The sequence below is a fragment of the Pezoporus wallicus genome, unplaced genomic scaffold (assembly GCF_028554395.1).
Source record: "Pezoporus wallicus isolate ANWC-B61680 ecotype Strahan unplaced genomic scaffold, APGP_CSIRO_Pwel_v1 contig_8075, whole genome shotgun sequence".
Taxonomy (NCBI): domain Eukaryota; kingdom Metazoa; phylum Chordata; class Aves; order Psittaciformes; family Psittacidae; genus Pezoporus; species Pezoporus wallicus.
The window spans coordinates 458,584-471,691 of NW_026641508.1; the positions used below are offsets into that span (position 1 = coordinate 458,584).

Sequence of the window (13,108 nt, forward strand, 5' to 3'; positions counted from 1 at the left end):
CAGGGAAAAGAAACTTGCATGATTTTTCTGTGCTGCAAAAACAAAATCTGATCTCATCCAGGTTATAAATTGTCCAGGAGGTAAGACTGGTCAAGGAACTGTTGAATGAATAAATGGAAGGTTAGATCAACATGACTCATCAGATATTATAACCATTCACCCAATGTCATTTGATCTGCATAACATTAAAAGCTACTGTTCCCTCACTCTTAGATTTCTGACCTCTTTCCCTCCCTTTAAAGTTTAGCCCTGAGCCACCCAAGCCATACATTAAACCTTTGGTTCCACATCATTTAAGTTCTGTTCTGTTCTCTTGTGAGTCTGAAACATGAAGAGACCCTTATAACACTGACTTGTATTAGGTGGAATATTTTGATCATCTGACCTGTCCCTTTTTTTAGCAAGCGGTATTTAAAAGTAAACATGAAGTGTTCTGATGCAAAAGAGCTTTGCCAGATTAAAATGAAACTGGAAGATGAGTTCAATATAGCATATAGCTATTTTGAATTGGTTTTGTTTTGATTGAAGTTTTATTACCTCAGGACATCTGTCTACGGCTTAGGTAATATTCACTTCTGTCTGGGATTCACGAATGCACTGCCGTCTGAGAGAAGAGCTCATGATGTGAAATGCAAGTACTCAGTCTTACGGAAGCCACATTTCTGTCCTTTTGGCTGTGTTAGACTATGCTGCTCACAAAGGAAGAAAATCACCAAAAGCATGCACAAATGCAGGCTGTGATCTTTTTAAGAGGTTACTGATGAAACGTGAAGAGGAGAAGGGTGGAGAATCACACAATGGGTCCTAAACCACTTCATTTTTTATTAGATTAGGAAAGTAGTAGGATGGATGGGTGTCCCATCTCAGCTAAACTACAGGAGGAACATGGCATCTTATTAACGGCAATTCTAATTACAGTTTGTTATAGCACTAGCACTGGAGAAGGTGGTTAATATTGTATGTGCTCTGTTTCATTCTGTCCTGATGAATCTGCATGGGTGCCATGGTGTGCCATGGGGGACTGCTTGCACTTGTTAGCTGAATGCAAGTGTTTATGGACAATTAAACTTCCAATTTTTGATTCACACTTTGAAAGGTTGCTTTTTTTCTTTTTCTTTTTTCGTTTTCTTTCCAGGATAGATCTGTGCCTTTCAAGTCTCTTAGAATGTGTAACTGTAGCATGAATTTAGAAAAATGGTCTCATTTCTTTAGAAATCCACTAATAGTAATGTACGGAAAGACTCTTACATTGATCTTCTCTCGATAGCTATGTTGTAATAATTATTCTTTTAATGTTTGCATCAATCTAAATGTTTTCCTCTTTGTGCTAGCTCCTGCTTGGTTCTCCCTAGATGACAATCACAGCACTTTGACATCTTGCATTACTTTAATACCAGTGATTCAAAACAAAGCAATGCCAAAGGGAACAAAAGTTCTGTCAAGCCATTAAAATCTTCTTTGCCATTAAAGCAATTAAATTGATGCATAAGCATTTAAAGTTATTAGCAAGTGCTGCCAGCAGAAGCTGATTGTGATTGCATAATATATAGTGGGCTTTATTAAAGTAAAATGGTATGTTTATTGTTATTATCATCATTAGTTCTGAAGTAGCATAAACTTAAACAGGGCTGTGAATTGTGAGAGGACTGTGAAACAAGTTAAAACATGCTCTGCACTGTGTTAACAGTCAGGAACAGGATTATGACAATTAAGACATTTCTAAACAAAAGAATACACATGGTATCTTGGTTAACCATTGAAAATGGCATGTATAATGGCAGGGAGGGGTGTTAAATAAAGAGAAGACTGCTGTATCTCTGCTGCTGTCACTCTTCCCAGTCTTGACTCACTTGGCTGGGTTTTGGGCTGCTCCTGTTACTGCTGTGAAAGGTTTTGTGATTGGTGTGCTAGCTGATGGGGGGAGTATTTGTTTTGTTTTCTCATATTCCAACATACTAATTTTTCATTGAAAAAAAATCAGGAATGTATTAGAGACGTATGTACTCCCACTGTCCCACTGCATAGTGTAGTAATATTGGTGCTTGCTGGTCTTAAAGTTAACTATTCCTCACTGAATGGAGAGTTGGTATGGGGTATGGAAAACAGGGACTTACAGGTATTGAGAGGGAAAAAAGTGATTTAAGTGAAACACTGGTGGATGAAGGGAGGCCAGTGAAGTACTGGAATATCAAGTTGTGAGGTATGAGGGTGAGCTGCGTGCCTATTGCAGTTAATGCTGACCATCCACTGAAAGTTCTCAAGCTAGGTTTGTTAGGTGGAATTTGAGCAGAGTAGAAACTAGGGACAAAAGGTAAGGTTCTTTTTTCTGGTCAGTTGAGTGTTTTTAAGTGATGCTATGGAAAATAAAATTATAATCTATAGTTGCTGAAGGAGATAAAAATCACTAATATCCCTGCAGCGTACTCATATTCACTTGAGTACTTCTTTACCAAGATATTGATGAACTGTTGGAAATTCAGAGAACAGTGATGAAATAAGCCACAGGGATGGGAAATGTGTATCAGGAAAGAAGGCAAAAGTTCAACATTCATCCTTTGAGAAAAGTGAAGTGAAATTCTGCATGTGTGTGCATGGTGTAAATATGAAGGGAAGAAATGAGTAGTGGGAAGAGCTCTACAGAAAGGCTGAGGTATCACTGAAAGCAAAATTTTAACAATTATCACAAAAAAGGGCTGAACAGTTTACAGCATTGGTCCGTGTTTTATTAAGGGAAGGGATGGGAGACCCATTTCCCTACAGTTTCTATGTCAAACTAGTGATAGTACAAGAAGAAACAGGGAAAATGTGCTACTTTAGCAGAGCGTGAACTTGGTGATCTAATAGGTCATTCTGGTCTTCGGCTTTTGTAGCTGTGTGGATTTATTCTTGAAGCTTAGTGCTGGCTGAAATACAGGAGGAAAGCCATGGTCAGTGCTTTTGGTCAAGCTCTATAGCAGATTAGGATAACGGGGATCGAGTTTAGTCATGAATGTCTTTTACCAAACTAGTTAACAAGGGCACTACAGTGAAGTGTCAGGCAGAAAAGTGTCACTGAATATTCATGAAGTGCTTACCTGGTTTTTGGTACATTCCTAAATATTGTTTCTTCTCTTCTGCTGTATCCCTGTGATAAGAGCCCATCACAACTACCTACAAGTGCTACAAAATGATTGTACACATGGGTCCACCTGTTGTTTATGTAATTGTTCACAGTAGTCAGAGGTTTTGAGCTCTTTCATGTTCTTGGAATGAGGGATTGTGGCACATGCTGTAAGTACCATTTAAAAATGAGTATTTTCAATTGGAAGGCATTAAGGGCACAACTCTGTGTGTGCATGGGTATGGTTGTGTGTATAGATATATTGCAACTTTCTAAGGGGAAAAGGAGTATCTGTCAAGCCTCTTGAGGTGGATTCCCCTGTGCTGTTCAGAGGATACTTAACCTGTGACAGGCTGATGAAGTGAGAGACAACAAAATCATCAGCCACCCTTACAGTCCAACCAGTATTTTACTACAGTATGTATTTAAGTTTTAAGAGCTGCCTTGGCTGTTAGCCTATTAAGCTGTAGGTTAAGATAGTTGATGATAACAGCTTTCTCCTAACTGTTATCACCTCTGTCCTTCACTGCAGCGTGCAGCAAGTTAAACCAAACCTCGCCTTCTCTTTGAAGGCTGCTGATAGGAGTAGCAGCGGGATGTTCTTCAATACAGAAGTTTCAGGCAATTCCAGTGCCAGTCCTCAGCTGTGAGGAAATCAGAGTACTTTATTGCTTCAGAAGTGTTCTTAGTAGCACAAAGCAGTGCAGAAGAAAAAACTTTTGACAAAATGGATCTTGCTGATGATTTATGTTGATCTGAACTGGAAAATCTGGTAGGCAGCAAGCATGGATACAGCAGTCTTCAAACAGAGGCTTGTTACCTGTTTAGCTCTGTGGTTGTAGTCACTGAACTTTGCATGAAGCACCTGACTAAACATTCTTTCTTTGCACCTAGGTTCCCAATGACTCCAGCTGTGTGGAAGACATATTACGGGTGAGTAATACCCTTTGCTTTTCTGTATAGCTGTAGTGCTGCTATTTCATCTTTCAGGGAGAAGAATTATATGGCTGTCTTTAACACTGTAGGTAAATAATAACATTTTAGTGGGTCTGTATTAAAAACACACAGGCAAGTGGTAGGCCCAGGGTGCTCCTTAGTGAGTAAGGTTAGTTCACCTCATACTCTGCATCTGTCAGCTTGTCGCAGTCAGGATTTACACACATTCCTGGGGTTTTTAAGCTCTTAATCTTTGTGAGTCTCTCCAGGACATATTTCTCTCCTACCCTGAGGTGGAGTTACCTTAATTCTCTCACTCATAGACTGACCTACAGTCTTCTTCCTTATTCACCCGAGCTACAGTTGCTCATCATTCATGGTTTTGTTAAACACTCGGTTATTTCTTTTTCCAGGAGCTCTGGTCAGTGGTTTAATGCAGAAAATTAAAACCATTCTAACTGAGCATGGTTTAATTGTAACAAGATCATATAATAAAGGGGACTGTGCACAACTTGTGTACATGTAAATTTGCATTACTTAAGAAAGGCTTTTCCTCAGACACCCCAATTTTGACATCCCCTGTTGGCAGTGAGATTTGTCTGGGGTCAGGTTTGCAACCCAGCAGTCCCTATCTGGAATTTAGGTTTTTGTCCTCGTGGGTTATCTCTCATCTGTCAGAGCTGCTTCCTTGGATTGACAGTCAGCTTCCTGGGGTTCAGTGTAGAGGGTATAAAATTTCAATAGGAATTTGTGCTGGCCATGTTCTTGCCACTAGGAGCAGCTGGTACAGACCTCAAATCATCTGTAACAATTGTGTCAATTTGCTTGCAAATACATGGACTTGTTCTTACTTATAAAATGGGCTTCTCAGTATCCACTGCAATCCAGACTTAAGTAGTTTGGGAAACTTGCTTCTGTTATGTGCACACACGTTATCTCGGGATGCTGTTGATGTCCTTATAGGTTGCCAGTGTTGCTGCAGAAGTATGTTGAACCAGCAGGCAAGCATGCACGTGCAGACCTGCAGTAACAGAGGAGTATACATCTGCATGTGTACCCAGAAGCAATGAATGCATGCTAATAAATAAAATCTAGTTTCAACCCTCAAAGTGAACAGGGGTTTAGTACCTATTGGACACTAAGGGTGCAAAAGCAAAGAAAGTGTTGCAAGGCTATTTGAAATACTTGGTACATTGTAAATGTCTTCTTCCCCTGTTTATATATTTCAATTAGGTTCTTTACTATAGTTGTAATGAATGACTTGTTAGCTGGGGAAAGCAGTTGTCCAGTAAACAGCATCAAAAAGAAATGTGATGTAGTGAATTTCAGGGATCAATCAACCAGGTGCCAGTTTTAATGTGGGAACAGTGTATATAAATCATAGGAAGTAGAAATGTCCTTTTCCTAATCAAAAGGAGGTGATACTATTTCCTACCCCATGGCTGCAGTTTAAGTCAACAGAGTCAGAATGTCCTAGGCTTCCTTCTGAAACCTGCTGTGATCAGTGCAGGATTCTGATGATGATGACAGCAGAGGATGGGGATGAACTTCAGAGTCCCTGCAGCTGGTCCCAGTAGGCTGTTAAACTTGGGGTGGACAGAGCAGGGATGTAGCAGGTTTCCATGTCTCTGGTGATCTGTCTCACAAGAGCATATAATGGGCAACTGAAAGAGGGGTATAAACCAGCAGATCTTTCTTGACGGCTGGGTGCAGATGCTTGGAGGCGCTCCCGGTGCCCATCCTTGCCATTCAGACATGGAGCAAACCTGTCAGCTACAGGTGTAGCCAGAAGCTATATTGAGTGCATGAGACCACATGTGCTGGGTACAGGGTTGGCACAGAGCAGTGAGTGTGGGACCTCACCACATGTGCAGCTAGGTGAGAAAGCAGCAGATCACAGAACCACTTCTGAGGCTGCCCATCAAAGGCCCAGCAAGTCCCAGTCCCAACTGGTTGCCTTCAGTGGCAGCTAAATTAGGCTTTCAACTTTGTATGGTGGCTGAAGCACACGTGGAAGTAGACGTACCTCAGTTTTGTTAGTGACTTTGTTCTTCTCAAATTTATAATGCAGAATGAGCTAGTGGAAAATGTGTTTTGGCTGCATGCAGAGTATCATATTCTACTTGATAGGCAATGAAGAGAAAATAAAAGAATGCGATGCCCAGCAGTAGTCAAAATCCAATCTTCAGGCTCCCCGTGGAAGGCCTGTGTCAGGAGATTCAGGTTGTCTGCTCCAGATAAAAGGATGACCCTTGGTTTCAGCAGCTATTTGTGCTTTAAGAGTGTGGATTAAGTTCCTAGCTCTGACAGATCCTTTCTGGCCTTTTGGGGCCATTTATGTAGACCCTGAAGCGCCTCTGGGAGTGTGGCCCTCTGCTCCCTGATGGCAGTTTCCCCATGTAAAATCTAGGCTATTAACGTTTCCATCCTGTCAGGGGTGTTGCCGAGGTAAACAAGAGGAATTACAAGACGGGTTCTGAAGGTAGACAGATGGGGCTGTAATAATGTGCATTTTGACCAGCCAAACCATTGACAACTACTGGCAATTTCTGCTGTAAGCCACATCCACTCCTGAACTGTGCACCCCAAAGTGCAGGAAGAAAGGTGCTGCTGCCTGCCTTTCCCCAGCCCTGTCTGTCTCCCTCTCCCTTGGGAGAGATCATTTCATGCCTTGAATTTTGCTCCTTTGTCTCTTTTTCAGTCAGGGGATTAAGTGACTTAATTCAGTTTCACCCCTCTGAAAGACACAGTAATTCTTCTAGGTTTTTTTCCTAGACTTTACAAGGAAGAGGTACCATGTTAAGATTTGTGACCTCTGATTTTACAGAGCTCTTTTTTCAAGCTGAACTTGATTAATGGGTTTTGTAATTGTAGAGGTTTGCAATTCCTAATCTCTCTTTTATTTCCTTTTTTTCTTTTTTTTTTCTTTTTTTTTTCTTTAGGAAAAAGAAGTTTTAATTGAGTTTATGGTCAAAAATTTTCATCAGAGAGAGGGGAAAGGTCTTGAGTCTGTTCAAACCCCTGAGTCTTCAGAGGCAAAATTTCATAGTCCTTCAGATTTCCTGAAACAGTCAGCCACTTATGTCATCTTGTGTAAATGCTTTAAGGACTGTTCTGATACTATAACCAAAGGTTAATGGCAGAGCGGTCTCTTGTTGATTTTGCTTTCCTAACCATGATGGCTGTAAAGGTTGTTAATAATAATAAAATAATCTCTCTTCAATAACTAAGGCCAAGCTGTAAAGGTAGTACAGGAGATTTGTATTTCATAAAGGTTGCTAATAGCAAATTAAAAGATGAAGGTGAATACATGGGTGGTCAGTACACTTTTTTCTGTTCCAAAATGTGGCTTATTTTTTAAGCTGCATAATGGCTTTGAAAGTGTGGGTAATATGGAAGACAGGCACTTAACAGTGTATGAGTGTGTAATTCACATTATATTAATATGGACTTAAATTAAGTTGTCACTTGCTATGTGCAGCCATTGAAAAATGAGTTCGTTGAAAAGTTGTGATACAAAGTGCAAATGGGGCAATAGAAATGACATTTTAAGCCAGTGTTCTGATGCTGTTACTTGTGCCACTTGTACCAGTGCTCCATCAGCATTCCCTGCTCTCCTGGCATGTTATGTGACATGTTCTGCTGGTCCCAGTATAGGGCTGTGTGTCAGTGCAAACCAGCAGACATCCTGTTTCTACCTAGAATGAGCACAGTAGGGACCTCCCTTCGCATTGGTTGACTTCTGGGCAGAGAGGTGATAAGCATACAACATTACACGGGAAAGAAAGGAAATCTTATTTATTTAACTACATGTTCTTGAGGACTTGCAGTGTAAATTGAAACTTTGGGCTAGGTGTTTAGGCAATCGATTAGATGTAATCTTGCAGCAGGGAGGCTCTGGTCTGTACATATAAAGCTTTTGTGTCTGTGTTGCTAACCATCTGGGCAGGCACTGCTGTCTAAAAATCTGTCCCTGCTTAAAGGAACAAAATAACTCTTGTAGATGCATATTCATTGTAGTAAGCCATCAAGTAGCTAGATGGACTCTTCTGATGTTATGTGGACAGCTGTGGTATTAATTAAAGGCTTTCTAGTCTGGAAGCAAAACAAATCCTAAATATAATTCAGATTGTAATTAGTATAAAATGACTAGAGTTAAATGAGCGAAGTCTGTAATTTGTATAGTCTTCTATTCATCTGATGACTAGGTAATATCTAATGACATTGGAGAATATGTAAATTGATCAGCAAGTGAAGATGCCCTTGACTAGGCAAATTATGTGTAGTATTACCTTCCTTATGCCAATTGAAAGCACTAACAAATTTAATGTGTGTCATCCATAGCTGAGGTGAGCTGCTCACAGAGCAAAATTAGACTATAATAGATACAGACTGTTATTTGCCTCTCAGTAGTTTTCTCTTTCAAAATACAAACCAACATTGAAGAACAATGGTACACCCAATTTTAATAATTGTACTTTGAAAAACACAGGTACTCTGTCCAGTGTAGTCGCAAATGTATTTAGTAACTCATGGGCAGTTTAAATATTTTCATGTAGAATCTGGGGGCTTGCTGAGGAGGACATGATGTGAATTTCAAATGACCATCTAGACGTCATTGGACAAGTGAATAACGAGCTGACTGGCCTAGTAAATCATGTGAACCTGTCAACTGTGGAAACACGTTGGGGAGGAGATGATGTCAAGTAACAGTAACTTAGCAACCTGGCATTTAGCTGTCCAGAGAATGAGTAAGAGTAGCCACTTTTAAATAGCTGAGTAAATAAATGAATCCCTATACATCTTAGGTGTGCTATAAAAATAGCCCAGCACCGTATGTTTTCTGTCAAGCTGCTTCTTTCTCCAGGATAAGGTGATTTATTATTTCTACTGAAATGAAAAAATGGACTGAAAAGTTAACCCACGTGTAAATGTGTATCTGCGGCCTTTGTCCCTTGCCTGGTGTGCAGCCTTTGGAAGCATGTAAAAAATGGGTAATAGCCTGTTTTGACGAAGGCAAAGTGTTGCAACAGTAGTTTTGGGTTGGTTTTTTTTTTTCTTTAGACTTTGCTTATGTATATGAAGATTTGGAGGAATAAAACCAATGAATATCAGCAATTTCTAAGCCATTGAATTTTCAGCTTTTTATCAGCATTTTGTCAATGGAGGCAGTTTCTGCTCTCACATCAAAATAAATCAAGGGGTAATTCCACTGGCATCTGATCTCATTTGAGTTCATTGAATTCTTCTTCCTCCCACACTGGTATAAATTGGCAGCAGCTCCAACTTACATTGCTGCTGCTGTTATTAAATAAAAAGGAGTTACCCCTGCATTACTTTAGGTGTACATAAAAGCAGCATCTAGTCCTTTGCTCTGATGGCTCTCTAGATGTAGGCTTGCCCCAGAAAATGGAAATGCTGAGTAGTATTTGAGAACAGCTCATTTCTGGTTTGGAAGGTGATCAGCTCAGTTCTTGTCTCAGAACCACCACAAGTGTTCAGCAACAATTTCAGGAAGGTCAAAAGAAGCCTTTTCCCAGCTTTGTGTGAGCTGTCCAGCCATATACACACAGGCACAGAGAAATTAATGGTTGGAGTCATTTGAGGATAGCACAGAGTAGTCTTGATTGGAGCTGGAGAGAGCAATCTTAGTTCTTCCCAGTGTAGAGTAGACCCTTAACCCAGAGGCTTGCTTTGGCCAGTATGAGCTACACATGAACACAGCAGAACAGGATTATTCAAGTTTTTGGCCATTCATCTTTACCATGACAACATTATTGTGCTGTGCATGAGAAAGGCACCTCAGGAGTGTTACCCCAAAGCTGACTATGTTAAATTGAAGGTACATAATGTAGAAACCTCAGCATTAACTTTAGACTAGTTGAGTAGGAAGTTGGCATGAGTCAGTGCTTGAGGACGCAGCTTATGTGGCTTATTCTGTAGGCCACCATTGCAGTGCTGGCATGGCCCAAGTTAGGTATGAGAGGAGTTCACTTGTGATGTAGATGTATACTATAAATCTGTTTTGTGCTGCCAGATTAATGCAAAGATACTACATGCTGTTGGAGAGGTGACGGGGAGGAAAGGTTGACTGATCTGACAGATGCACATGGGTGTGCATTGTTTCCTGTACTCGAAAGGTGTTTTGCACCTGCCTTTTATAGGGATAAATACCTTGTCAAGATGTAAAGAGCAAAAGATTAGACCTTTGTCAGGACAGACAAGCAAGATCTGATTCCAGCCTGCAGGAATTTATCAAAGATTTTATTTTTGTAGCAGTATTAAAGAAATATTTAGCAAAGAACTTTGAAATGTAAAATCTGATCATGATGTGGGTCTGTTGCAGCCTGTATACACTGTAACAATAAAAAAAGATTACAAAAGGTATTCAGGAAAAGAGAGAGATTGAAATGCACCTATTTCGAACTCACTATTCAGTTCTGTTTTCTTATCTCCTTAACCATAATATTTCAACATACATTTTTGTACTACCAAATGGAAATACTGCTGATTTCAGTAGTATTGTATCATTTGATTATCACTGCCAGATTTACCATCCCTACTAAAATTATTGTAAAGTGAGCTGACATCACAAGAGTTCAGACACATTTTACTGCTCCTGAAGAGAATGAAAGAATGACTAAAGGAAAAAGTCTTAATTCTTATCTGTTTTCCAAATGCTCAGTATCTCTTTTGAACCAAAACAGCCACCCTTATTTTCTCTCCCTCATTGACAGTCACCTCAGAAATGATCCACTACGCATTGCAACATGTTACAGCATCCTCACTCTGATTTGGTACACTGTTATGATAAAAATAATTATATTTCATGAGAATATACAAAATATTTTTTTAAAAGGGCACTTCAAAGAAGAAAGTGATTCAGCAAGGTCACTGCCGTGGAGGAAGTGATAGTAGTTTAGCAACTTCTGCGGAAGACCAGGTGCACCCTCTGCATCACTTAAAAGTTTGGGTCAGTTTATATACTACTTTAAAAACAAAAAACTTCTAAGTTTTGTAGTTCCAGAAATAACTGAAATGAAAGAGACAAAAAAATGTGGGAAGATGAGCTCATGGGGTCTTGAGTGGACAGTATCATAAAACTAAGATTCCTACTCCAGATTTGCAGAGTCATGGGACCTGACTTCCCGTCCCTTTTCATCATTGTAAATAAAGAGTAGCTCCCTTATCTTTGAGTGAAAGTGCGAGAGAAAACAGACCCAGGGAATCTGGGATGTCACATCCACTTTGACCTTTTGTACGCTCCCATGAGCAAACAAGGCTGCGGGTGCTGAACTGGATGGCAAATTTTGAACACTTCTACACTGTTACAGTGTTAGGCTGTAGCTGTATCAGGTATCCTCCCTTAAGGACACTGCGCAGATTTATGTTGTATAAAAACATGGATAAGAACTGCAGAGCCTGTTGTGTGCCTGTCCTGGAGTCCTGCTGCTGATTCCAAAATGACCAGTAACAGCATCTAGTGGCACAGTGTTCAGTGTGGTCAAGCAGAAAAGCCATCTGAAGCTCCTGTACTCCACTTGCACATCTTAATGCCAAAGTATTAAAAATAAAATCTAGCCCTATTTTGAAATATAGGTAGTAGAATATTGCTTTGGTCTCAGATTAATCATTTCTGTTATTTCATCTTGTGCTGTCAGAATGAAACATTGTTAAATATGTGCATTGAGTGTTTAAACTGCTAGCAATGTTACCTTTCATTTAAGTAGATTAATAATGTGTACTCTACATAACAAATTGCTTTAGGCACAGAATGAAGACATTGGAAACATATTAAAATCGAGTTAGGCTTTCTGAAATGAATGTATGCTTTAGAAACAATTCTTGTTTGAAATGACAAAGCCTATAGCATCTTCTGTTCCTCTTTATCGCACAAAAGGGAAGGTTTCCATTTTTGCAGCCCTGAGGGTAAGTTTTGTGTGTTGTAAGTCCTGGTAGGAAGCCTCCCTGTATGTCAACACAGCTGAAGAAGCTGGTGGGGCCCATGAAGGGTAGATTGGCCATATGTGGTTAGTCAAGAGAAACAGAGCTAGGAAAAAAAGAGACTTGCAGTGGCCAGGGGAAGGATGGGGCTGGAGGATCATAGAATCATAGAATAGTTAGGGTTGGAAAGGACCTTAAGATCATCAAGTTCTGACCCCCTGCCATGGGCAGGGACACTTCACACTAAACCATCTCACCCAAGGCCTTGTCCAACCTGGTCTTGAACACTGCCAGGGATGGAGCATTCACAACCTCCCTGGGCAACCCATTCCAGTGCCTCACCACCCTAACAGGAAAGAATTTCCTCCTTATATCCAACCTAAACTTCCCCTGTTTAAGTTTTAACCTGTTACCCCTTGTCCTATCACTACAGTCCCTGTCCTATCACTACAGTCCCTAGACTGTCCCTGTAACTGAATGAATCTTCGGAAAGAGTTTCAAGAGCTCTCCTCTTTGAAACTGTCTTCTGAAGTTTCAGCTGGCCATGATGATCCAAACCTGAAAAAAAATGGCTGATGGTTGGAAAACATATGTAAGGAAAGAACTAGAGAAATTAAAAAAAAAAAAAAAAAAAAAAAAAAAAAACCCAAAAGAGGCCAGATACTTGAGGCATGCTCATTTTCACTGATTTAAATATACTCACCATGATGCAGCCATTGATGCTTCACTGCTCTTGTGCTCTTAGAAGGAAAATAATGCAGGACAAAGATGACATCTGGAGTAAAACTGAAGTTACAAGTCTGAACCTTATTGTTGCTCTCAGAGGAGATGGGGGGTAGTATTCTGTTTCAGCAGATATCAGGAATATTTATTGCTATTTTCTACATGTACTGCAGTCTAAATTTAACCCAAGTCACTCCTAATCTCTTCTTAATGCAAGAATACAGACACCAGCTACCAGCTGAGTTACAGGCCAAGAAGTATTTTTTCCTGAGAGATCCCCTGGACAAGCAGGTGGACTTTCTCTTTGGAGGAGTCATGTGGTGACACTGTCAGCCTTGCCAGCCTCCATGGGGTTTGGGGAAGCTTCCTGGTGCGGGAAGGCAGTCTTGCAGTCATCATCTGTCT

General features: G+C 40.3%; 1 protein-coding gene across 7 annotated transcripts in view; it reads left to right on the forward strand.

Moving 5' to 3' along the window:
* The window catches only part of AFF2 (ALF transcription elongation factor 2), a 363,928-nt gene that overhangs the window by 207,943 nt on the left and 142,877 nt on the right, over positions 1-13,108 (forward strand). For all 7 annotated transcript variants that reach the window (XR_008974179.1, XM_057424103.1, XM_057424100.1 and 4 more), the window contains exon 4: positions 3,995-4,033. Coding sequence is in view for 6 of the 7 variants with exons in the window: in XM_057424103.1 (XP_057280086.1) it covers positions 3,995-4,033 (39 nt within the window). In the remaining variant the exon portion in view is untranslated. The remainder of the gene's footprint in view (positions 1-3,994; positions 4,034-13,108) is intronic.